This window comes from Trachurus japonicus, chromosome 14 (assembly GCF_045865225.1).
Source record: "Trachurus japonicus isolate A0001 chromosome 14, Traja_1.0".
Taxonomy (NCBI): Eukaryota; Metazoa; Chordata; class Actinopteri; order Carangiformes; family Carangidae; genus Trachurus; species Trachurus japonicus.
In genome coordinates, this window is record NC_140920.1 from 29,955,330 (window position 1) to 29,983,140 (window position 27,811).

At 41.6% G+C, this 27,811-nt stretch overlaps 1 protein-coding gene across 2 annotated transcripts in view; it reads right to left on the minus strand.

Annotated features, from left to right (window-relative positions):
• Positions 1-17,635: 17,635 nt before the first annotated feature.
• Positions 17,636-27,811, minus strand: part of gdpd5a (glycerophosphodiester phosphodiesterase domain containing 5a) — a 32,000-nt gene continuing 21,824 nt past the window's right edge. Inside the window, exons 11-17 of one of the 2 annotated variants that reach the window (XM_085798778.1) lie at positions 24,731-24,952; positions 24,454-24,599; positions 21,276-21,423; positions 20,936-21,018; positions 20,398-20,412; positions 20,042-20,154; positions 17,968-18,329 (exon numbers count right to left, since the gene is read on the minus strand). In XM_085798778.1, coding sequence (XP_085654904.1) covers positions 18,238-18,329; positions 20,042-20,154; positions 20,398-20,412; positions 20,936-21,018; positions 21,276-21,423; positions 24,454-24,599; positions 24,731-24,952 — 819 coding nt within the window. In that variant the 3' untranslated portion in view covers positions 17,968-18,237. Of the gene's footprint in view, positions 18,330-20,041; positions 20,155-20,397; positions 20,413-20,935; positions 21,019-21,275; positions 21,424-24,453; positions 24,600-24,730; positions 24,953-27,811 lie in introns of both variants that reach the window. The other variant, XM_085798779.1, reaches the window with a different exon arrangement.

The following is a 27,811-nucleotide window of genomic DNA, read 5'->3' on the forward strand; positions in this document are numbered from 1 at the left end:
CGGGCGCTGGCTGGTCCTACTGTGGCAGTCTCATTAGTTTGTTTGAATTAAAAGTGGAGCTTCATGTTTCATATAAGAGCAGCGCTGCCTCTAGGATCTGTATAGACTATGTTCAAATAACACCACATTTACATCAATAAATAAATGTTTTACAATGACCTGATGAGTCTGCATCACATTTTATTAAGACAGAGACCAAGCTAGTGAACTGGTAGCTCCGGCGGCGCTGGTAGCTCCAGGGGTAGTGGCAGCAGACGGTCGTTGGCATTTTATTTATAATAATACTGTGCACATGGGAGGAGTTAGGGACGGCAGTGCGTCACGGCGTCCCCCTCTGTAAGCCCGCCCTTAAAAACAAAGACCACTGAAGCAGAGTGAAACTGTGAAACCCTAACCTCTAAAATTAAGCACTGTACAGAAATGAGTCTTTTTGCATGTTTTTATCAATAAATTTCGAACATTTTTAATATATTTTGAAACAAAACTTCAATTTCACTTTACAGGGACTTTAACCCAATTTCTGGGTTGCTTGTTTTGCGTTAAAACTATAGTTATTTTTCAAAGAGTAACCCATTTTTTCTGGGTTATAAACACATTTATAATATGAACAATCACACGTCCAGTGTTTTTTTCTGCCTGTTTTTTTACTTTGCCTATTTCTTGGACATTGCTTTTGTGTTTTTCCCCTAATATGGCTGCCTTCCCTGCCTGCCTACCTGTGTATGACTTGGCTGGGTAAATAAAGGAATTATCTTTGCTAACTGTGTTTCCTTGGTTCTTTTATTCTGCTCCTGAATCTGAGGTTCATTGAACAGCAGGACTTTTGCCTCTAGAGTCTCCAGCGATCAGTCCAGACCATGGAGACACAGAGCAGCACCAGTTCAATCTTTAACTGATGATAAATATAATGTAAGACAAAGTTTTATTTTCTGAAATAAGGTAAAGTAAAAGGTAACCCAATGTAACCATTGAAGGGGCATAATCTCAGAGTGTAGAGTGTTCATCAGTAACCAGAGGATTAAGGGATTGAATCCTGATTTGAACACATTACAAATGTTGGGTTAAAATTAACCCAACATTGTAGTCAATATGACCTAACCTTTGAGTCAAGTACTTAACACGAAAGTTGGGTCAAAAATAATAATCCAATTTTCTGGGTTGAAATAACCCAGAAAGTAGTTGGTCCCTTTTTAAAACAGGAGTTTTTAGTCCGTAGGAAGTTGGAACAGACCTTCACGGCCCCAGGACTCTGGTGCAGGATCTGAGCCTGGAGGAGGATCAGACCGTCACAGGGGTGAGTGAGGAGTTCTAACCTCATCACAGGATGACAGGGAGGCCTCAGCAGGCTCCGCTCTGACAGCTAGGCTACACCATGAACCCTGCAAAGCTCATACAACCAGTCTGAGGTTCATGCCCCCCCTCTGCATCCACCGTGGTTCACACTGAATGAGATAACATCTGTTAGCGGCCAGATGCAGCTGTCAGAGCTGCACCTGCTCTCCCGGGCTGCAGCCTATCAATCAAACCATCATTTACCATGTTACAGGGAGGGCGTCACACTGGAGAGCACAGCACTGAGAGCACAGCAGGGACCTACACCCCAACACAGACTGTTAAACCCACAACATGATGGTTGTAGCTTCAGACCTGTTGTCGAACCTGTCGGCTTCACATCACTGATGTAGAAAATGATACAGAACATGTGTGTAATGAATGTGTAACACATTACAGGAGCAACAAAACAGCCTAAACACTCCAGAGGAAACAACTACAGCAACATCCTGTTCCACTACAGACAGGTTGTTATGGCAACAATTGTAACACCTAGGCCTATACCTGCTGAAAAAAATCTGAGAAACCATTAGGAATATTCTATGGGTTTCTAATGGTTCCTGATGGTTTCTAATGGTTTGTAATGGTTACTTATGTTTTCCTAATGGTTCGGTTTGTTTTTCTAATGGGATTCTATTATCTCCTACTGGTCCCTACTAGTGGTTCCTACGGAGTCTAATGGTTTCCTACAGGAGTCTAATGGTTCCTACAGGAGTCTAATGGTTTCCAACAGGAGTCTAATGGTTCCTACAGGTGTTTCTACACCAGTCTAATGGTCACTATACAGTGGTGTAGTGGTCACTACAGGGTGTAGTGGTCTCTGTTATGGAGGAACACAGATGTCATGACTTATCCATCCAAGAGGAGGGAAAAGAACACAACCTAATGGAGGTGACAAACATACACACAATACAATAAAATTTAATTATTGATTTATTTTACTCTTAAATCTGAAGGTTTACTGCTATCTTTATTTATTCAAGTTAGATTTTAACTTATATAAAATATTTTTCTGAGCAAATATGAAGCAAAGTTGATACAATTATCCAGTCAATTTTGTAATTTTGATTCAATACTGACTATACGAAAATTAAAATCAACACACACATTGTCAAATATGAGTAAATTCAACTATCTGCGACCTGACAGGCAAAACGCAGATAAAGGTGAATTTATAGTTAGGGGAGAGGGAGGGGGGTTGCTCTCTGCCTGTTGCTAGCCTGTTGCTGGGGGACTTCAGCCAGCTCGACTTTTGATTGGTGCATCGAACATGCAGCGTCACTGTGATTGGCTGTTGGATTAGGCAGTTGAAAACCCAACGATCTCCGGTGATTTTCGCACTTCGACAACGGCTGGAGGAGAAGGAACCAGAGCAACAGCTCCCTGTCCTTTTGATGGAAGAACTATGAAAAAGGATGCGTGATACAGGCGTGGTGACCGGAGAGGAAGCCCAGAGATTCAGAAGTACCGGTGCTAAACTTAAATTTAAACGGAGTGTCATGTCCGTTGACAAAACGTTAGCGTTAGCATTAGCATTAACATTAGCATGCCTGGCAACACAAAACGGGCCTGTAGCTCGCTCGCTAACGTTGCTAATATTAACGTTACCCAATATAACTTTGTTAGAAAGTGAGGCAGTGTATGTAGCTCGCCTTTTTTTAAGTTTTTCCTGCTCTCAGTATGTCAATTCGTGCTAAAAGTCTAGCCATGGTCAGCTAACGTTAATGTAAAATGGGCTAACGTTAAGGGCTCTATTTAAAAAAAAAAAAAAAAAGGTCCGTTATCTGTTAACGGTTATAGCAGCAGCGCACGAGACAGCTTTGTGGAGTGTGTGTGTGTGTGTGTGAGAGAGAGAGTGAAGTTAGATGCACCTTTTTTTATGACCAATTACCAACGCTCCTTAACCGATGAGGTAAAAACATCGACTTTTTAATTTATTTTTATTTTTTTGCTGTTATAAAACACACCTGCGCTGCAACGGCTGATCAGCGCCAGATGAGTGTGCTCTGTATCAGCTGGAGGTTAGCCTAGTTAGATCGTCCAATGTTGAACTGTGTTATTATTTTTGACATGGGCTGTAGGTTCTCAAACTGTTGATCTATATGATGGAGGAAACACTGAATGTTACTGAATCTTATTTATCACAGCTAAGACATGCTTTGGGTTAGGGACAAGCTAGAAATATCTCCCTAGTTAAGTTAAATTATCTGAGTTTATCTTGACTGCTTTCCTTGTCAAGTGTGCAGCCATTTCATTTCCCTCTGTTTACTTTTTTCAGATAATGATGTGGATGGTGTAACAGTTGAGTGAGGCCTCCCAGACACCATGGTGCCCATTTAAAGGATCATTGAAAATAGCAGATCAAATTCAGTTAATTCATCAACAATCTCAAGGAGCCAGTTACATCAAGGTGAGCGTGTGTATGATGCTTTCAGAGCTTTCCTGAGTTATGTTTATATGTTTTTAAGGAAGCTTTAAATTCAAAAGTTAGAACCTGCAAGAACCAGCCAGAGAAACATGTCCAAAGTCAGTGGTGCACATCAGACAAGTCAGATGTGTATTTCTAAACACACCCCCCCTCTCTCTCTCAAAACTCTCATAAGGCACCAAGCGTTCGTGGCGAGGACCCATCCTCCATTGAGGCTCACGTGAAGGTCCAGCATAGCCAGTGCTAGAAGATGCACCCAGACACTAAGGACACCAACTATGGTAAGTGAAAACGTATCTTAAAGTGATAGATGGGATGCAGACTACAGGGGTGCAAACTTGTCACCTTTCGGCGAAATTCGCGGCGAGGCGAGGCAATGCACCTGTCTCTTTAAGGCGTGTGCACCTTATCTGGATGAAAACAAGTGGTGGCAGCGCTGCTCTTCTGTCCAGCAATATACACCTGAAGCTTCACTTTTCATACAAACTAACGCGACTTATATGTTGCACGTGCTACATCAAAACATGCCTGTGCTAAGATTGAATCTGCCCTGTAGCATGGCTGCAATGGGTAAACAAGAAGAAGAATCGCGACCAATTAGCGATTAGCGTGTTTAGCATTTATTAGCACTGCAGTGTGACCTGTGCAGCAGGAGCAGCAGCAGCAGGAGGAGGAGGTGGTTGACTGACTGTGGCAGGACACCTCTGCCTCTGTTTCACTTCATGTTGCTGGTAAATAATGTGGTTGTAAAAGTAGTAGGCTAAAGTTATATTATTTTGTGTGCACTAAGGGCAGAGCTTTAAGAGACCTTTTAGCTTTTATATTTTATAAGATATCATTTTTGTAAGAACCACAATTAATAAATTTAGGTTATATATTTCAGTGAATATCTAATTGTTCTTGGCATTTGTTAGATAACTTTCTTTGCCCAATAAATTAAAACATGTTGGAACTATCAATGTCTCCTCTCGTGCCACCAGAATCTTACTTTTAACCTCAGACTGTCACAATGATGGATCAGATGTCAGACTGCCTCATTCTTTCAGTTTTAACCTGAATATACAAGACATGATTGATTTTCCCAACGATCAAAGTATACCAAACCGAACCGAAAACCATGACCACAAAACCGTGAACCAAACCGTTTACTTGAACATCTTTTAAATACATATTGCCGCTTAATATGTTTTATGTAGCCTATGGCATTTTTAAGCTTCGTGTGTGTTATTGGACAGAAAGAGCAGCGCTGCCTCGGAGCATAGCCTACGTACAGAAAACACATTTACATCAATAAATAAATGTTTCCCCCTTGACATGTTTCAAAACCAAACACAGAGAGACAGATTGTGCAGGTTTAACAGGAGCAAAAGCTGTGCTAACCTGAGTAAATCTGGACCCTAGTCTCATGCTAAAATTGACTGTAAATTCACCTTTAAAGTTGTTTTGTTTTGTTTTTTTATTCCCGGGGGAGCATACCCCCGGACCCCCCCAGGGGGTCGGTATCTTCTCACCTTTTTTACCCCTGATGAGTTTGCACCCCTGAGACTAGAATGTTTATTTGTCATGGCACATAAAAATACAACATAACTCAGTTTTGCAGCTTGAATTATATTCAACAAGATTTGGACCTGCAGTCCCTCGCTTTGTACTGGAGCAAAATCTCCCTCTTTAAGTCTTGAAATGTTCTTGAAATTCCTTTTTCTTGAAAGTCAGACTTTGACTAAAATATGAATATTTTTGTCTTTTTCTATTCCTCTCCAGGGAAAACCAAAAGACTCTCAGCACTTGGAGTAAACTGCTATCCCTGCAGACCCTTGACTTCATCTCCCTCCAGGGACGCTGGAAGGTTTTTTTAGTGGGGGTCCTGCTGTCTACACCCCACTTCCCGTGTCCCTGTCTCTCTCCCATGTTTGTCTGTTTATGTTCATAAGTTTTAAGGTTTTTACTTGCTTCATGATGGTTTGATGGTTCATGTTCTGAAAAGATGTAATTAAAATCACAAACTGCAACGAGTTGTCACGCCCCATATGTCCTGTTCCCAATTCGGAGGGGAAAATATCCGAATACATACACAATTACACATATGTATAGACATGTCTCTGGTGCCCAGTGTTAGGACTCTGCTATCATTTCTGTTGCAGGAGTAGGTTTCTCAACATTTTTCTAATAGTTTTTGATCCTAATGGGACCAGTTTTCTAATGGTTTTAGCTCCTAATGGAACCAGTAGCTTTCTAATGGTATTACATTCTAATGGGACCAGTAGGTTTCTAATGGTTTTATATCCTAATGGTTCCTAATGGTTTATTTCCTAATGGTTTTATATCCTAATGGTTCCTAATGGTTTATTTCCTAATGGTTTTATATCCTAATGGTTCCTAATGGTTTTCTATCCTAATGGTTCCTAATGGTTTTCCTAATGGTTCCTAATGGAGGTTCCAATTCCCATTAGACCATTAGGAACCTAATGGTTCCTAATGGTTTTTTCTAATGGTATTCTACCGGATTTTTCAGCAGGATACCATCTACATTATTAGGGCCGCGGGCAATCGCACCGGGCACTGGTCCCAACAGCTATGAAATAGCTGCAGGTGGATTTTTTCCTAGTTATTAGTGTGACTGCTGGAAGCAGTCACACTATTGTTCTTCTGTTTGGCCATTTTCTTCCGCCTTTTTACGGTCTTCTTCTAGTCCTTCATACTTTGTGCTATTTCAACAATTCATATATCAAAACGTGCAGCTTCTTTTGAACTTTATCGGCATTACTTTTCTCTTTTTAACTATTTATACTTTTTAAAATATTTAACTTTTTCTGATTTTTTTCAGCTTTATAATGGGTGTGTATTGCGTCTAACGAGCAGAGCCAGAGTGGTGTCAGAGTGGATAGAGGCAAAAAAACATTCTAGAGTTTTTCTGGCTAAACTGTCAGCATGGCTACAAATTAAACTCTAGACAAATTATTTTCTCCAGTTTTGTAGCCACACTTGTCTTCTGGCTAAAATTCTGGTCAAAAATGCAAAGAGACTTAGATAATAATTTAAAATATTTTTTAAATGCAGCCAGGGAGCTCTCTGCTCTCATTCAGCCCAATGCATTTTTTTCACAACAGCAGGAGAAGGAGCTCAACTTTGTAACTTGCTGTTAAGTGCTTTTTAAATCATTTTAATTCACCAAAAAATAGTCACAGGTCACAAAAAAGTCCTCTTCTTACTTGGTGTGGCTAATTTATACTAATTTCTCTTTATTTTAAGCATCATTGAAAAATCTCACATTCATCAAAGTCTCAACCTCTCTTCTCCATAACTCCACTGTAGTGTAGGTGGCCGCTTGCCAACCCCAAGGTCACTGGTTCGAATCCAAGTGAAGAACGCTAGTTATGTTATGTTGAATTCTGCTCTCCTCCCCCGCCTTCAATTGGTTACAGGTGTTTGTTATCTCCTTGATTACTCATACCAGTTTGCAGCACATCATCACATTACAATGAATGACAACAGTCTTGTAAGCAGTGTGCTCTCTGTAGCCGAGTGGCAGAGTAAAGATTTAGTGATCATATGGTCATGGATTCGATTCCTGCCTCAGTCATTTCACATCATTGCTTGACTTTTGATTCCAATTATTCAGCTGTCATTGGACAGTCTTTGATTCCTCATAGTATAAAGCTCATTGTAACTCAGGTTCTCTGTGGCCATATGGTTAGTGTGTTAGGTGTTGTGCTATTTCAACAATTCATATATCAAAACGTGCAGCTTTTTTTGAACTTTATCGGCATTACTTTTCTCTTTTTAACTATTTATACTTTTTAAAATATTTAACTTTTTCTGCAAATTAAACTCTAGACAAATTATTTTCTCCAGTTTTGTAGCCACACTTGTCTTCTGGCTAAAATTCTGGTCAAAGATGCAAAGAGACTGATAACTTGCTTCATGTTGAAACTGCTGCTCTCAGCCTGAAATTCAAAGAAATTTTCATTCTAAGTCATTCAAGCTTGACTCTCAAGCTTTCTTGATGTTGACAGTGTGCAGATCATTAACAGACAACAGTCTCTGCAACTGCGTGTGCACTGTGGCCTAGAGGCAGAGTGAAAGTCTACTGACCATGAGGTTGTGGGTTCGATTCCGACCTTGGTCAAACATTTGTATGGTGATCACTGCTTGCACTATTTGCTACTTCTGCAACAGCGTTCAGCTGCTTTCAGCAGTCACACCATTTCCATTCTTGGAAATGCTTTTTCTAGTTATTATTAGTGTGACTGCTGAAGCAGTCACACTATTGTTCTTCTGTTTGGCCATTTTCTTCCGCCTTTTTACGGTCTTCTTCTAGTCCTTCATACTTTGTGCTATTTCAACAATTCATATATCAAAACGTGCAGCTTTTTTTGAACTTTATCGGCATTACTTTTCTCTTTTTACCTATTTATACTTTTTAAAATATTTAACTTTTTCACAAAAAATCTCACATTCATCAAAGTCTCAACCTCTCTTCTTCACAATTCCACTGTAGTGTAGGGGTTAGGGTGGCCATTTGCCAACCCTAAGGTCACTGGTTCGAATCCAAGGGAAGAACTCTTGTTATGTTATGTTGAATTCTGCTCTCCTCCCCCGCCTTCAATTGGTTACAGGTGTTTGTTATCTCCTTGATTACTCATACCAGTTTGCAGCACTGAAAGCAGTGTGCTCTCTGTAGCCGAGTGGCAGAGTAAAGGTTTAGTGATCATATGGTCATGGGTTCGATTCCTGCCTCAGACTTTTCACTTCATTGCTTGACTTTTGATTCCAATTATTCAGCTGTCATTGGACAGTCTTTGATTCCTCATAGTATAAAGCTCATTGTAACTCAGGTTCTCTGTGGCCATATGGTTAGTGCTCAGCCTGAAATTCACAGACATTTTCATTCTAAGTCATTCAAGCTTGACTCTCAAGCTTTCTTGATGTCAGAGTGAGACAGTGTGCAGATCATTAACAGACAACAGTCTCTGCAACTGTGTGTGCACTGTGGCCTAGAGGCAGAGTGGAAGTCTAATGACCATGAGGATGTGGGTTCGATTCCGACCTTGGTCAAACATTTGTATGGTGATCACTGCTTGCGCTATTTGCTAATTCTGCAACAGCGTTCAGTTGCTATCAGCAGTCACACCATTTCCATTCTTGGAAATGCTTTTTCTAGTTATTTTTCCACTTCCGGCCAGATTTCGATGTGCTACTAGTTGCAGGACATATTATATATCAAAACGTGCGTCTTGATCGGGATCGCTGTGCTATTACTTTTCTCAACAGTTTACGAATTTTTCGCGAAAAACTGCGCAAAAATTTTGCATGTAAGTCAATGGGACGGGCGGAAAAAAAAGAGCGAAAAAGACCAATCATTGGAGTTTAACAAACGTCTACTGCTCAGGCATACTTTCACCTAGAGACTCCATTTAAACTTTAAACAGTAGACACAAGTCTTGTGTATTGTCGTATTACTCCACGTTTTGATAGGTCATATAGTTTTTGATCAATCCCTGATCAATGAGCATGATCATTTTTGGAGAAATTATGAGTTTATAATGGGTGTGTATTGCATGGAATGTTCGTGTCAGAGTGCGTGACATCATCGGTTAGAGTGGGAGAGAGTGAAGAAACATTCTGTATTTTTTCTGGATAAACTGTCAGCACGGCCACAATTTACACTCTACAGACATAATTTTTTCAGAATTTGTAAGACAAACTTGTTATCTCTCATGTCATGTGCTCAAAATATCAGAGAGACTTACAGAATTGACAGAATCAGCCTCTGAGTGCGGCCACGTCTGTCTCTGCTCCTCATTGAGTCCAATACAAATATTTTCTGAGAGGAGCAGAACGGCCTGATGTTTTAAAACTGCCAGCGTCGCCAAAATATTTACTGTAGAAACACCAAATCGTACCGAAATTTTCATTAAGTCCTTAGAGCAACGTTGATCTGTGTTTTGTTCTGATAGGAGTTACCGTTTTGTCATGCTAAGCCTAAATGTGAGACCGGTTTAGAGGCAGAAAATGGCTCTTTTTCTCCACGTTTCTGTCTGTCTCAGCCTGCGGGGGCCCCTATCGCCGTGGTAACCTCTTTGATCCTCAGGCCAGAGCTCGTTAACTTCATAAACAATCCACCTGGCGCTCGTTTAAATGTTTATAAACACAGACACAGCTAAATCAGACTGACACAGGATGCAGCTACTAACTAACTATGTGTCAAGTCAGTCACACACACACACACACACACACACAGACTCTAGAACCAGCTTCATGTGATTACAGTCACACACACACACACACACACACACACCTTCATGTGATTAAAACACAGTTAACGTGCAACAGAATTTAAACTTAAACCATGATTTAATCTGGTTTTAAAGTTAAACCTTGTTGGTGTCACACACACACACACACACACACACACACACACACACACACACACACACACACACACACACACACACACACACACACACACACACACACAGGTAACCTAATGTGGTTACAGCTCCTCCATATCAGTGCTTATAGAAAGATGATCATGTGTCTGTCTGATCAGCTCTGTCTTGACCTTAAGATCGTGGGTTTGATTCCCATGTTGACAGAGATGGCAAAATCGGCAGTAGCCCCGCGGCCCATTCAAAATTTCCCGAGAGGAAATTTTCTAGTTCATCTTCACATTTCTCATTATGATCATGAAGGAATTAATTCAAGATGCCACTGATTTTATCAGCTGACAGACAGTAAGTCTCTTATCCTTAATTTTGTTCTGAAGCATTATGGGTAATTTAGAAAAACCACCTTCAGCTCCACTTTGTGTTTGGCAATGCACTAAACACAAATCAAAGCTTGTAATTAGTGTGAATGCTTCCAGCATTCACACTATTGTTATTCTGTTCGGCCATTTTCTTTATTCTCTTTTATTTTTATTATTAGGGCCACGGGCAATCGCACCGGGCACTGGTCCCAACAGTTATGAAATAGCTGCAGGCGAAGCGCCATGGTAACTTCTGAGGGCAGGCTGCCACACAGGTGTAATCAATCAGATGACTAGGGAGGGAGGAGTTTTGTGGCGCTTATCAACAGTTTTACTTTCTGCACATGTACACGCAGACAGAGAGACCGTCAGACTCACACACCCAGACACACACACACACTCACACACAGGTTTTCAGCTCAAATTCATCAGTCTCTCAATGATTTTATACTTTTGATGTAAACATCTCCAACAATTAATTTTTTTCTCATGAATTTCAGTTCAGACATTTAACCTTTCCACCTCTTATCTATATATTATATATAAATAGTAGTGCAATTACAGGTGGAGCCTAGGATATAGGACGCAGCTTTTAACATTTTAACATTTCTTCTACCCCATTTCTTTTTACTTCTTTGTTTCTGTCTTTCTTTCTACTCCTTTTCTCTTTCTTTGTTTGTACCCCATTTCTTTCTTTCTTTCTACCGCTCTCTGTATATCTCTCTTTCATTTATCCACCTCAATTTCTTTCCTTCTTTCTTACTACCCCTCTGTCTCTTTCATTCATTCTCTATTCTCTTTATCTTCTATTATTCTGTTTTTCTTACCTTTTTCTTTCTCTATCTACCCTTCTCTCTATGTCTTTTTCTTTCTTTCTGTTCTTTCTTTCTTTCTCCATCTACCCTTCCCATTTTCTTTCTTTCCTTTTGTCCTTTTCTTTTTTCTTTCTTTCTTTCTTTCTTTCTTTCTTTCTTTCTTTCTTTCTTTCTTCCTGTCTTTCTTTCTTTCTGTCTTTCGTTCTACTCCTTTTCTCTTTCTTTGTTTCTACCCCATTTCTTCCTTCCTTTCTTTCGTTCTTTCTTTCTTTCTTTCTTTCTTTCTTTCTTTCTTTCTTTCTTTGTACCGCTCTCTGTATATCTCTCTCTTTCATTTATCCACCCCAATTTCTTTTCTCTTTATCTTCTATTATTCTGTTTTTCTTACCTTTTTCTTTCTCTATCTACCCTTCTCTCTGTGTCTTTTTCTTTCTTTCTTTCTTTCTTTCTTTCTTTCTTTCTTTCTTTCTTTCTTTCTTTCTTTCTTTCTTTCTTTCTTTCTTTCTTTCTTTCTTTCTCCACCTACCCTTCCCATTTTCTTTCTTTCCTTCTGTCCTTTTCTTTCTTTCTTTCTTTCTTTCTTTCTTTCTTTCTTTCTTTCTTTCTTTCTTTCTTTCTTTCTTCAGCTCATTCAGCATTGTTTCAACAATTTCTTCAGCTCATTTGGCATTGCTTTCAGCATTCACACCATTTCCATTCTTGGAAATGTTTTTTCTAGTTTAACATTGTCCTTATGTAGGCACACAAAATGTAGGGACCAAAACACCTGAAAATGTTCTAAATCTAAAGAAACAAGACTTTGAAAGTAATTTGCCTCATTTTGATAATGATAACAGTAACAGGGTTGCATAGGTTAGAGTGGCACACTCAAACAAGGCTGATGAAATTTGGATGTTGTGGAACACCACTGCTGTGCAAAATTAAAATTGGGTGTTTTAACACTTAAAGCAGAAGTAAGTGGTCCGGTCGTTTTCGCTAATGCTGCGTTCCAGGCAGGCTTTTGAAATCGTAAATTACAGCTTCAAGTCACAACTTACGACTTTGTAGCGTTTCAGGCAACCCACTCGTGTTTTTCCGACCTGTTTTACCGGTGAAAGTCACTATAACGGCCACTCGTAACTTCCGACCGGTGAACTCGTACCAGATCGAACTGGTACCACTTCACGGTCGGAAAAATACGAGTTTCCTTGAACGCACCATAACAGTCCTCGTCCCTACGTCGCCACATTCACGGCGTTCCTTGGCTGCACACACAGCCCTGCATGCCGTTCTCTCTCCTCATTGGATAAAAACTGTAGGATACGATAAATGTTTTCTCTTCGGCTCAGAGCAGAGCAGAGTGACTGACAGACCCGTGTTTCAGTCCAAACACTCTATGTAAGTGATTGCTGTCGGTAGATATAACTATTTAAGACTTATATTAACACAAATATATCACTTACTTCTGCTTTAAAGTCCCTGGAAAGTGAAATTGGAGTTTTGTTTCAAAATATATTAAAAGTGTTCGAAATTTATTGATAAAAACATGCAAAAAGACTCATTTCTGTACAGTGCTTAATTTTAGAGGTTAGGGTTTCACAGTTTCACTCTGCTTTAGTGGTCTTTGTTTTTAAGGGCGGGCTTACCTCCCATGTGCACAGTAACATTATAAATACTTCAAGAATGCCAACGCGCGTCTGCTGCCACTACCTCTGGAGCTACCAGCTCCGCCGGAGCTACCAGTCCACTAGCTTGGTCTCTGTCTTAATAAAATGTAATGCAGACTTATCAGGTCATTGTAAAACATTTATTTATTGATGTAAATGTGGTGTTATTTGAACATAGTCTATACAGATCCCAGAGGCAGCGCTGCTCTTATGTGAAACATGAAGCTCCACTTTTAATTCAAACAAACTAATGAGACTGCCACAGTGGGACCAGCCGGCGCCCGGTGGCAAAACTCTAAAAGCTAAAACAGCCACAGCCCAGGTGAACCTCTGCATCGTCCGTCCCACAGCTGACTGCCACAGCAATGGCTACACCGGCAACAAAACTGAGGGCCGCCGCCGTCAGCAGATGAATCTCTGCTTGCCCTGATAACGTTAGCTCGGCAGGTAGCGCTAGGCCCGTCGTCCTGTGCTGACGGTGGCGGCCCTCGTCGTTGTTGCGGTGTAGCCTTCAAGGCTCCCGTTGCTGTGGCGGTGAGCCGTGGGTCCGATGCTGCAGTGGCTCGGGGTGAACGGGGCGAACGGGGCTAGCCGCCGAGCTAACGCTATCAGAGTAGCGGAGATTCGTGTGCTGACGGCAGCAGCCCCAGAATATTTCCCTCACTGCTCAGTGTGTATCCGTCCGAGACATTCAGATAAGAGCTGGACTAAGACTCCAGCTCAAGTGTATAGCTCAAACCCGTAGCTGCTCGGGTACGATGTGACAGTTAGCAGTAGCACCAGCACAGCTGGCCGGCCAGTAGGCCATTTGATTGACAGTTGAAACTTGACGAAGCTCAGCAAGTGGGCGGGGCTTCTGTGCCTGCAGCAGACATCCAGAGCTGTGAGAACTGCCTCATTTAGTCATGATTTTAAAACCTAATTTCACCTACTAAACAAATTTTTCTAGCATCCAAAATTGGCAGGATGGTTAATAGGACATATGTCTGGGATGTAATTAACTCAGAAGACGAATCCAGTGTCACTTTTCAGGGACTTTAAAAAGATATACTGTATCAACAACACCCAAAAAACTAAGATTGTAATGTAGCCTAACCGTCATATTTGTTATGCATGTTGATCATCAAGAGGTCAGGACAAGAGGAAAATTACAGTTATTATATATATATATATATATTTTATATACATACATACATACATACATACATACATACATACATACATACATACATACATACATACTATATATATAGTTTTTGTACGACTATATTTATATTTTGTCTAAGAATAATGACAATTTTCACCACCAAATGTTGTTGTATGTTTTGGTGATGATTTATTTGAAAATTAATGGTTGGGACATAAAATGTCCAGCTAGTGTATTGATGACTGGTTCTTCTCTCACACACTTTGCCTCAGTATGCTGAAAGAGACCTGGAAGCTGTCAATCATCTGTATGGAACTGAAGAATGCAGGATGTAGCTTCTCCTGTATTTAGAGTGAGACACTGATCAGCTGTGTTTTTATTTGTTCTGATCTGATACAGTGACATCATCTTCCTTCAGCTTCTGCTTCATAATGAGTTGTAGTCGTGTGTGTGCAGCTGAGCTGTTACCAAACAGTGGGCGACATGCTGAGGCTGAGGGAGCAGCTGACTGATCCGGAGCAGCCATAGCCTGATCGCCGCTGCTCTGACTCTGCAGCTACTGTGCCGTGAGTAACGAGAAACTCAGAGAAGGTCATCACGCACATTCTGTGGCACAATGGCATGGATAAAGACATGCTGAGACCTTTGGATCCAGAGAGGGACGAGTGACATGACAGCTCAAGTAAACAAGGAGAAGTGCACTGATTTAGGAAAAATCCCACTGCTATCTCTCCTGCTGTGACTGACAGTGTGTCAGGGTTTACAATAACTACAGACTTGTTAGGCTTCCTTATCCATGAAAATATTTGGTTTTAATATTTTTTTGGTGTGAGCCCCTGGACCTTTTTTTGTCAGTCTATCCTTTAGCTTAAATTGAACCTTCCTCTTGTCAGCTTTCTGCTACCATCTCTTGTGTTAGGGTCAGTTTTGACCCAAGTCTTAAATCAGCTGTAAAACACACTTTTGTTTCTCATCTCTTGGTTACATTGTTAGGCTTCCTTATCAATGAAAAGGTTGACTTTGCATTTATGACTCCAGTTTTAACTCTAATTATTGTTCTTATTGTTATAACCGGGTCGAAACCAACAAATATGTCATAATTTTAACCAGAGCATTTTAGAATTTTGTGGGGGAAAAAATGTTTTGTTTTATTTAGTTAAACCAGCACTAGGTAACTTTTCAACCTTCATAAAATATTTTCATAACTTTTGTGATGATACATCGACTTACAACAAGTTGAATGACACCTCTGTCGTGGTCTGAGGGGGTCTGTATCTCTTTCTCTGGCACTAAGCAGCTTTGAGGAGCATGGTAGGAACCCTGCTCTCACTTAAGTTTCACTTTCACTTTTGCGAGTCACAACAAGGAGGGAACAGGCAAAACGGCACTTTAGCAATGGATTATGTTTGTGTTTTCACTTTGAAATGATCCACTGGAAACAGAAACTTAGTTTTGATGTCTTCTGTTAATTTTAATGCAGGATATTTACAGGGCTTCACGCTAGTGTTCATGAGAAATGGAGTCTTCCTTCAGGCAAAACACTACCGCTTTGGTCCACAGGCGCCACCAAACTCAACCAAAAGTGAAAGTTCTTTAATACTGCTTTAAAATAGAGTTTCTTGACAAAGTCAAAAAGCCTTGATGGTATAAACAAATATATGTGGTACTTTTATGCACTACAAACCTAACAACAGGTCAGTGGCGACTAACACAAGAGCACAAGAGGAAGGTTAAACACATGACGGATAAACGAGACACAGGTGGAGCAATCAGACACAGGTGAGACACATGAGGTAATCATAGGAGGGCGAGCACAGGAAGACAAGACAGGTACTTCAGAATAAAACAAGGGAGGAGACACAAACCATGACACAATAGCCCTATTCGCACGGGATTAGTATTACCTGGGGACCTCTGGTAATTTGTAATAATTGCGGAGGACGTCTGTCATCTTAATCCCGTGCGAATGCGGCATGTCAGTAATTTGTAAAGTAAAAATTCCCCCGAAAATGACCTACTATATTTCACCAAAGACCGACGTCCCGTGGTAAAACTAGTTCCGTGCGAATCTGCATCATACAGACTTCACTTATCCCATGCAAATGCACCGCAAGAAACACAGACATGGGGGGGTAATTTACAAATTACCAGAGGTCTCCAGGTAATACTAATCCCGTGCGAATAGGGCTAATGTTGCACTTTTATGACAAGCTTCATAGTTTTATGTAAATGTAAATTATTGGATCTTCTTACCTTTTCTTTTATCTGCTGACACGGCTCACTTTCTGTTAGACAGAAACGTCACCAGCAGGGCTTCATGAAGGTGCAGCAAAACTGCAGCTCACCCTGAAATGACCTCCATGACCTGTGTAGGGTCAGGCACAATCAATCTGGACTGATCCACCGTGCTGCGGTTCAAAAGGTCGTTTATTCCTGCTGTCATCAGCACAGTTTAAGACACCATGAAACAGGAAGTTGTGTATGGTGTTGTCTTTATCTATTTTTGCTGGCTGTGAATCAAATTGTCCCCCAGCCGGGGTAAATTAAGATAGCTTCATTCTGATCTGATGGTGCTGGGTAGGAGGTGAGCTGAACAGGTGACCAGGTGAACAGTGTGACCTGAGAACAGAGCAGCAGACACAAGGACAGGCTGTTGCTGTTGGGCCTTACTGTACTGCTCAGGAACAATAGCTGTAAAGGATTACTTACAGTTCAACTATTTCACTCTCTCAAGAGAACATGCACCCAGAAAGGCCCCAGGCCTGGGAATCAAACCCAGAACCTTCTTAGGAATGCTTTTTTACTTTGGTCAACCTAGGTTGTTTTAAATGTGTGATAGAAGTGCATTAGTTACTATGGTGCTCATCATCATCATCATATTATATTATATTATATTATTACAGAATTATGTCATGTTATTTCATATGGTACTATATTGAAGTGTATTGTGTCAATAACACACATGCTTCACCTCAACCTGTTCAAACCACAAAACATGGACATTTGCGTCTCTGTCTCTCATTTAGACACCTAAAGACACCCACACACACGCATGTACTGTACATTACACCCGCTATGAGAGAACTGAACTTGGACTCATTATTTTAACCATTTTGATTTGTCTTGCTGTTACGTCTATTAATGTATTCCCTGTGTCACTATTTTTGTCACACTATTTCACCAATACAAAAGTGCTATAAAAATAAATGTGACCCTTGACCCAGAGACCTCACCACTCTGACACTAGTCACAGTGTGATGACTGTCAAATAATATCTAATATGAACCATTTGAATTGTGTTGAATTCATATGTTTAAGTGCTGAGTAGGAAACCAGACTCACATGAACATGAATGACAGACAGAACATCCCAGTGACCCATTCAGCAGCTCAGACTTTCAGTCCTAAACAACAACACTGAGGCCACACTGGAAGTATGATGGATGTTTAGTCACATAGGTGGAATGATGAAATGACTGCATGGATATATTTAATATAAAACTGTGAGAGGAGCAACAAGGAGGAAAGATCACGTTTATTAACAGTTGACATGTTTGCAGCTAAAGGTGTGTCTGTGGTCTGACATCTAGCTCTGTAACGACTGTAACACAGAATATTCATCAACATCCTACCAGTCTGTTCATGAACAAGAAGGCAGCCATGTGAACGTTTCAACAGCTCATACTACTACAGAGTACATCAGTCGTGGCATGACAGAAAAGGCAGGAAAACACAGGAGAGCCCCAAACCCACACACCGTTAGACCCCTTAACACCCACTGACCTGTGGGCGGTGCTGGTGGGTCCTAAGGGGTTAACTGGAGCCTAGATTCTCTGTTCCAACAAAACTACGATTCTACGTTAAATGTGACCTACCTACGAAGAAAAACCCCTGTTCACTGTCTCTGGCTCCATCAGACTCAATGTGATTGGAATTTATTTGTTGATTTGATGGTGTTGAAATGACCGAGTCATTTCTCACCACAGCTTTAACAGTGAGTGTAGCGACTGAAGTCTGAGTTATGGGGAAAAAATAGACAAATGTTTCTTCAGAGTCATCAGTTCCTGGTGAGTTGTGAATAGATCCATCTGCTTCCACCTCAGACTCACGTCAGCGTGTTGTTCAGCGGCTCAGGTCTCCATGAGAGTATCTGACATAATCCTGGTCTGGATACAGAGAGAGGTCCTCTGTGCTGCTCAGACCGTTGTTCAGCTCTGTTGAAGAAGAAGAAGAAGAGAGACAAACTGTTAGTGATCCTGTAGCTTCTGTCACTGACAGGGCCGGCCCTAGGATTTTGGTGGCCCTAAACAAGATTTTTGTTTGTGGCCCACTCTAAGCGCAAACACCAAATCACTGCTTATAACTGAATACAGACATGTTTATGCCCTCTGAGGTTTGAGGACATTTTCTCGACTTTTACATATTTTCTTAAATTGATCTTTTTAAGATACTTGCAGATGTAACAATACTCAAGTGTTTTATGTCTAAATAATAGAACCTCTGCTGTAAGCACACTGAGGCCAATTTGTCCTAGAACACTGTATAAAGAAATAATTTAGACCAAATGCTGGAAATTTGAGGTCTGCTTTTTGAAAAATTTCAAATCCCTCGTGAATACACACCTTCAGTCATGAGAATGAACTGTTTTTGGTGCTTGAAATAGGATATGAATACAGTAATAGATAAGTGTAGAAAACAAGTCTAAAATGAAATTTTGTAAGATTGCTTTTTGAGCACAAATGTTGTCATTCTGCCGTTCTATTTTCACCAAATGTCTCAAATGTGAGATAAAAGAAGCTGAATATTGACTTGACATTATAAAGCTCATAGCGTGCGTGCAGACCTCAGGATGTTTAAATGACTTGAATGAACCCCGGTACCCTTCTGATCATGTGGCCCCCCACCTAACGGCTGTGGCCCTAAACAACCGCATACAGTGTTTATGCCAGGGGCCGGCCCTGGTCACTGAGACTGTGCAGTGGCCTGGTAGACTGATGACACACAAGCTGCTGCTGCATTTATTACAATACAAAGTTGTTTTCAAGGTGTGAAGTCATTTCATCGGTCTTTTCCCTGAACTTTGGTTTTTATTACAGTAATCCAGACTTCCAGATCAACACAGACCAAATAATGTGACGAGTATGAGTTGATGCCCTCAGGATAAAGGTACAGGATACCAAATTTAAACTACTTCTACTACGATTGTGCAATAAAACTACTGACAGAACAGAGGAGTACAATAGAAAGCTGGTTGTGCAATAGGACAAGGGGAGTGCAATAGTGCAAAAGGAGAGCATGTGTATGTGTGTGGGGTTTGTGAGATGGAAGGACTGTGTGGATATATGGTGCTATGTTTCTATGTTGATGTCTCTCATGTTCTGTGCTGTGTGTTACATGTGAACAGACATTTTCTCTTGTGTCCAATAAAGTAACTAAACTAAACTAAACATAAGCAGCTCATTGTCTCCAGTAGTTAACAATGATAACAATGATTTATTTTAATATGTAAGACAACACAAACATTATTGTTATTATTATCATAAAATATTATTTTAAGAATTGCTTTCATCCCTTCATGTGTGTGTGTGTGTGTGTGTGTGTGTGTGTGTGTGTGATTGATTATCAGTGTGGAACAGAAACAAAGAGGATCTCTCATCTTTAACCTCTCACTGTTAAACCTCAGGCAGTCTGCGTTTAATATCTGTGTCTCAAAAGAGGAAAAAAAAACGCAAGTAAAACCTCAAAGGCCAGTATATACTTCAATAACCTGCGTACTCTAGCACCACCCTGTGGTGGCCTTAGGAACAGCACTTCTCCTACTCTTCTGCTTCAGATCAAATATTTGTTGTTATGTTATTATCGGTGTGACTGATTCTCTGCATCTGTACTGGTCTGTCTGTTCCAGATGTGTCAGAGATCTACGTACCAGAGAAGATGAGCCTCTCCTTCATGATGTTGACGTCTCGACTGGAGCGTCTCACCACAGAGCTCAGCATGATCTGCTCTGGGTTGTAGTTCTGCATCCCGCTCATCTTCCACCTGTATACATACACACACACACACCATGGCAAACACACAAGGCAGTGACTCCATCTGTGTCGTTACACTAATAATAATAATAATAATTCACACTATATTATGTAGGCTGCATCTAACAGTGGCAAAGTGGAGAAGAGACAGTAAACAGGAGCAGGGACAGAGAGGGAGAGTCAGCCTTCGGAGGGTCGGGCAGAAAAAGCACAGGGAAGCAGAAACAAAGGCCGAGGCGGTGGCAGCAGTTACCTGATCATATGATAGCTGACGGGTGCCAGGGGGCAGCGGGGGGGGGGGGGTTGGTCGCATGCAGATCACGCAGAGCAAGAGTAAGAATGTCAGAGGAGAGAGGGCAGGGGGACAGTCAGAGGTCGCAGGAGAGAAGAAGATACACAGAGACATCCAGAGGACAAGAGGCAGGACGGAAACAAGACAAAAACAAAGAGAGGAAAAGAGGAAGAAACCAGATGAGAAAATAAAGAAAGGAGAGGAAACGTGGAAATATGGAGGACAAGAGACAAGATGGAAAAAAGACAAGAACAGAGACAAAGAGCAGAATGTGGTCAGCCGTCATTCTGTACATAATCACAATACATGATAAAACACAACATCCACTGCATTTACAAAGGGCAATTACAACCATGGTCACTAAAGAGGACAACATGGAAATGATATTAATGTTTTAAAAAAGTAAAATAAATGAGAACAACCAGCAGAATAAAGGGACAAACTTGTTAATGTGGAAACTGTAAGATGAAGACGTGTTTGTTGTTGTGACTGTACTTACTTCTGGAAACAGAAGATCCCTATGACGACGGCGAGGGAGAGCAGATCTGAGGAGATCCAGATGAATCTGTAAGAGTTCTGGCTCTGCAACACAACGCAAGACGTTTATGATGAGTAACCATCATCATGTGTGTGTGTGTGCTGTGGATAACTGTGAGAGAAGCTGCTGTCTGCTGGTCTGTGTCCTATAGTCTCAGTCTTATTTCAACATCCTCCACACGGAGCCCCCTCCTCCCTCCCTCTCGGTGCCCTTGCCCTTGGGTGTTACTGGGCCATCGTAAGTCTGTGTGTGTGTGTGTGTGTGTGTGTGTGATGCGGGGTGAGAGAGGAGAGCTGTTTACCATGAGCCAGATTGGGTAAGGCACCTTTCGGAGGACTTGGGGGGCATCAGAGGACACAGAAGGCAGCCCGCTGCACCACAGGACGGAGTAGAGCCAGGGCTCGTTCACTGGATAGACGGTCACACTCACATTATGGGCCAGATACTCCCTGACGGAGGAGAGCAGAGGGGTCAGTGCTGCAAGATAGCATCAAGATAAAAGTCATTTTTTACTCTGTTGTCACAGCACAGTGCTCTGCTCTGCTCAGCTCACATCATGCGTCACAGAAAATTACAATTCAAATACTTGACTGTATCATTTAAAAGCCAGGAATATTACTATATTCTTCACCTCCTCTGACACATTTTTGTTATTTTTGCAGGCAGCACATGTGTTTGTTCAACTGATAAAGTCTTTTTTGTTTTGTTTTTGAGTTTTCTGTGGCTGCTGTAGAGGTCAGTCCTGAAAGTGTCAGGATCAGCTCGTTCTGTTGTCTGTTTGTTGGAGTTTAGTTGAAATTTGTGTGCTGTCTGGTCATTTCCTGTTTTATTTTGAAATCCTAGTCTCTTCCCTGTCTTCCTGTCAAGTTTCCCGCCTGTGTGATTGTGTGTCGCCCTCTTCCTGAGCCGTGTTGCCCTTCCCTTCTGTGCCAGACCGTCCTGTCGTCTTCCTCAGCATTAGCGTTCTGTTTCTAGTGAGCTCTTTGTGTTATTGACCTGATTCTGTTCCACCTTTCTGAGTTTCCCCAGTGATCCTGTTCCTTTGCTAGTTGTTTCACACCAGCTGGCAGGTTCAGACTGAAGAAATAACAGGTTTGGAACCTAAAAAGTTGGTTCTCAATGGAACCAAAAAATACAGTTGGTTCTTCCCTACGAACTGTGACATCATCAGTGGACGTGTGATATTCTATCTAGGCTGTGAAGCCGAGCAGGAAGATAGATAAGAAGATAAAATAAAAATAAAATGTCAATAGGGCGCATTGGGAAGGAGTTCCTGTGATAGAATTCCGCCGTTGTTTTAACTTTTTTTTGTGTTTTTTTGATTTTTTATGTACCACACATGATTTAATCGTGGCAATCTTCATCTCTACCAATTCCTCATGCCAAGACAAAAAGAAAATGGGGTCAGTTGTCTCTGTAGGATGTATAGTTCAGGAGGTATATAGATTAAAATTTTTCATTTTTCACAGCCGGAAATCCAGGATGGCCACAAAAGATATTCAAAAAAAACATGCATGGGACAATAATTGGCGCGGGGATCATCAAAATTAATTTACTAGCACCTTAAGGATTACAAAAAGCTAAGTTAGAAAAATATATCTTTCGGGTGCATGGGAACCCCCCCTGGCTACTAGACTAAGAAGGCAGTGACTAACAACATGAAGATAAGAGGGCTTTAAAGAAAGGAATTGTAGAAATGCAACTTAGTGTTAACACTGAAGTTGTGAGGGAAACACCAGACAGGTCTGTGTGAGGGTGTCAGGAGGAGGAGTCAGTGGAACATGTAGCCTTGAGATGTAGGGGGTATGAGAGAGGTGATGAGGAATACGATGAGGGAATTAGGGATGCAGGAAGTTACATTAAAACCCTCCTACCGGCCAGGTGCATTTGTTTACAACAAAGCCGGCGAGAAATCAATCCATGGAGCTGTGGATAATGTTATTTATCGCATTTGTTTATGATGTGTATATCTGTGTAGTCGTATCTGTCATAAACAAGAGATTACAGCTTGCAGCGCGCGTTTGTGAGATGAGATCTCTGAAGCTGTTTAATTAAAGTAAAAATGTTGCGTAGTTAAGCTAAAAATCCTGCATTGTTCCTCTTTAACGCAGGCTGGTTCACCAAGGTTTTGAGATTCCTGAATGGAGCCAAAGCCAGAACCAGAACCATGTATGTCTGAAAGCAACCCACCCCGGTTTGACCATTTGTTTTGAAAAAACAGACTGATATTAAACCTGATCCCTGTGTCCCTCTGCCTGTCCTGATAGGACCATTGCCAGACTGAAGATGTCAGTTTTGTAGGAGGATCCAGACCGATGACATCACTCCTTTTATCCAACAGTCTTCTCCCTTCAGTTTCAGAACCTGTCACCTATACAACACCTATAACCAGCAGCTCAGTCACCAGTGACTCAGAATTAATTTGGGTGCATTAGAACATAAACAGCTCACGTGCACCTTGACACTGAAACTTCTCATATCAATTTTTTTTTCAAAGGAGGTTAAATCGAAAGCAACTGGACTTAGTTATTTGTCTAGGAAGACGTTTCACCTCTCATCCAAGAGGCTTCATCAGTTCATGTACGCATCTGACCAGGCTGGGACTGGTCCAACTATCTGGTGTGGAGACTCACTATTTAACCTCTTGTGTGGGCGTTCACAAGGGTGATGATGTCACTGGTTCCCTTTTGTGCTCCAAGTGCCAACGACAGTCGTTAAAATGACTGTCTTTGATGGAAAGTGGTTTCGACTTCGTTAGTGCCCTATTGTGTTATAACGACAGTCGTTGGAGTCACTTGCCACTTGTGAACAGTGGTTGTCCTTTGAGGCTAGATTGTTGAATCTCCTGGGAAGGGATGAAAGGGCAGCATTGTAAATTGGAGATAGGTGGTGTCTCAGGCCACCTCCCCTGTTGAGGGATGGTTTCTCTACTTTTACATAGATGGCTTATTTTACTCCTCTTTCAAACCATCTGTCCTCTCTGTCTAGGATGTGGACATTGCTGTCCTCAAAGGAGTGGGCTTGAGGTAAACCTCAAGGAGAAAGCCCACTCCTGTCGTTGGCACTTGGAGCACAACAGTGACATCATCACCCTTGTGAACGCCCACACAAGAGGTTAAATAGTGAGTCTCCACACCAGATAGTTGGACCAGTCCCAGCCTGGTCAGATGCGTACATGAACTGATGAAGCCTCTTGGATGAGAGGTGAAACGTCCTCCTAGACAAATAACTAAGTCCAGTTGCTTTCGATTTAACCTCCTTTGAAATACTATGACCTGGGCAAATGAGAATATGCACCGGCCCCTTCTCATATCAACTATCTTTTACTGTAGTGGACATTTGACCTGACACTCTTGCAGCCAAACAAGCACCCAAAATAAAGAAGAGAGATGTGATGTCATCTCTGAATGAGAAAAGACAAAAATCTTTTCCATGAGTTGTCATTTACTTCCTGGTTGTCTAAAGAGGTCTGCTCTTACTGGATGTCTCTGTAGCTGGCCTTGCCGTAGTGGAGGGTCAGGCTTGTTATTCCCCTCTGCTTTATCTCCTCCAACGACAGCTTCTCAGTGCTGGTCTGCTTAAACCCTCGCACCTTCCCCCTGTCAGTGTCGGGGGTCCACGTCACCTGAGCAGACACACACATGAGACAGACGGACCCACATCAGACAGAGTGCAGCGTTTGCATTATGTGTTCAGGTGGTGTTCTTGAACGAGTTTTGATCCTCACAGCAAGTTTGAAAAACCTAAAGTCCTCACCCTCTTCTGGGAGATCCCGGCTTTCTGCACCGCCCACAGCGTGTCCATGAACCAGCTGCGGTGACGTGGGTGCTCCGGCGGGGGCTTGCGGATGTTGAGCAGTGCCGAGCAGTTGCCCCTTGCCGCCAGACGCAGCATCTCCACCAGGCTGCACACCGACTGGTTCCCTATCCTGCTGCGCTCCCTGGCTGTCAGGCTCTTCACTGTCCAGTAGGGGTCGCTCTGAGGGCATAAGAGAGGTGGGCATGAAAGAGCTCTGAGAGTTCTACACAGATTTCAAAAATAAAACTTCAAAAGAAGAAGTTCAATAGGAGAAAAATATGTTTCGGAGCATGTGAATCTATTTTTGTCATCACCAAGAATAAAGTAGCCACAGGGAAACTGTGTATGAGCAACAATACATCTTCATACTTTTTGTCAGACTCATTTCTCTTAATTGTGTATTCCTCATATCCTCCTCCCCACACGAGAGACCCCCTCCCTTTTTCCTTTTTTTCTTTTTAATATAGATATACGATGATATTATATCATTATCTTATTATAATTTTTTTATTTCTACTTCTAATACTATACTACTACTACTTCTACATATATCTATATATAAACTCATATTATATTATATTATATATATATATTTTTTTTTACCATGTTACAATTAAAGCAGAAGTAAGCAATCCGGTCGTTTTGGCTAACTTCTTGTCAGCCGATGGAGTTAGCAGCCCCCGCCCTCGTCATGGATCTATTGGTCCTCGTCCCTACGTCACCACATTCACGCGCATCCCTTGGCTGCACACACAGCCCTTCATGCCGTTCTCTCTCCTCATTGGATAAAGCTTGTAGGATACAAGGAAAGTTTTCTCCTCGGCTCAGAGCAGAGCAGAGTGACTGACAGACCCGTGTTTCAGACCAAACACTGTATATAAGTGATTGCTGTCGGAAGATACAACTATTTAAAGGGATAGTTCAACATTTTGGCAAATTGGCCCATTGCCATAATCCCTATAGTCATAGCAGTAGGTTCGTTACCTTTAATTGTCGGTGTAAGCTATTTTTAGTACAGCGGAGCGCAGCAGCAGGCTGCTCAGAGCTATGCTATGGAGGCTAAGGGAATTTCTTGGTTTCCCTCATTAAACTCATCAAATACAAAATCCCAAAACTCCACAGCGCTTTTGTAGACAAGTTGTGAGCTGCACAACCACCACGCTATGAGATAATGACGGAACGATACGAAACGGAGCCGTTTTAGAGGTAAATTCATACAAAACCGCTGATGCGCGTTGCGTTCAGGGACAGTTTTTCAGCAAGCAGTCTCTGTATTTACCCTGTATTTACCTTGAAAACGGCTCCGTTTCGTATCGTTCCGTCATTATCTCATAGCGTGGTGGTTGTGCAGGTCACAACTTGTCTACAAAAGCGCTGTGGAGTTTTGGGATGTTGAATTTGATGAGTTTAATGAGGGAAACCAAGAAATTCCCTTAGCCTCCATAGCGTAGCTCTGAGCAGCCAGCTGCTGCGCTCCGCCGTACTGAAAATAGCTTACACCTACAAATAAAGGTAATGAACCTACTGCTATGACTATAGCGATTATGGCAATGGGCCAATTTGCCAAAATGTTGAACTATCCCTTTAAGACTTATATTAACACAAACATTCCGCTTACTTCTGCTTTAATTGTAGTACTATTACCTATTAGTATTATTATCCAGTGCTACCCCGACCCAGTTCTGTGGTTTCATCTCTGTCATATGTGTTGACACTTTCTATGTTAAAATTGTATGTTCTTGCCATGTCTATGGCATGTGTTATCTTCACACTTGTTTCTGTCTTGTATTGTTTGTTTTTGCACAATAATAATAAAAAAAAACATTTATGGTGACTATTGGACACGTCCCCCATAGTCTCCTTTACACTCCACCCGTTCTGACAGGCAGAGAAGTGACATCACCTCCCTAGAGGACAGACTTCCTCTTCCTATAAAAGCCTGATGTCATGTTAGCTATTACCTCAGTGTCAAACCTCTTTGTACTCTGAGAAGCGACCTCTGAGAAGGTCACTGAACATTACCCAGCACTGTGTAGCATAGAACAGCTGAGCACAGGAGCTGGACAAGGGTGAGCTGCCAGCAAAGGTGGTGCTGGATGTCTGTTTGCTAATATGGACCTGTATGAAGTCTGTAAGAGAGTCCTCATTGCCTAGAGGAAAAGAAAAAAACCTCTCTCCCTGCCAAAAAGCCACTCCAGGGTGGACGTTGAACTGTGGTCAACAAGGAGGGCAAAGGTTCCTCCCACCGACCTCCAGTTTAACCTCTGCTGGCCTCTCACCTCCACCCGATTGAGAAGTCCATCTGACTCTGGCTGTTTTCTGAAAAAGGCCATGTCAGTGAAGCTGGCTTATACCAGGCACTGATCTACAGGTGTGTCAAAGAATTGTGAGAAACATCCACACAACTCCAAAAGAATAACACAAACAGGTCAGAGTGCACTGTAAAAAGCGTGATGGAAACCTAAACGCGTTCCTACCTGTAGCAAGCAACCGTTATAAAAACTCTTTCCTCCCTAATTCTATAGTTCTGTTGAACAAACAGCCAGCTCACGTCAGCATCAACCCAAGGCTGGTGGCCTCCTAATTGGAGGAAGCGTAGCGTAGCTCGAGTTTTTACTCTTTGATCTTAGGATCTTTTAAATTCCTTATTATTTTTTTACTAAGCCAAGCTTCTGTCCTTTTTACTTTACACCTCTGTTTTAGAACTGATAATGCTGACTGCTATGATTTTGATGCTTTGCAATGCTGCTTCGTCTGTACGTCTATGCCTGTATGTCTGTCACTGTACACGTCTATTGTTTGTAAGTCTGTCTCTGTACTTATGTCTATTGCCTGCATGTCTGTCGTTGTACTTATGTCCATTGCATGTATGTCTGTCACTGCTTATTGCTGCTTATACAGTATGTCTTATTGAATTGTTGCTACACGGTGCACTTTTGCCCAAGACGAATTTCCCCTTTTGGTGACAATAAAGTTTATCTAATCTAATCTAATCTAATCATCCTTTTCCCAATAAATTCACTATATTTTTTTATACGT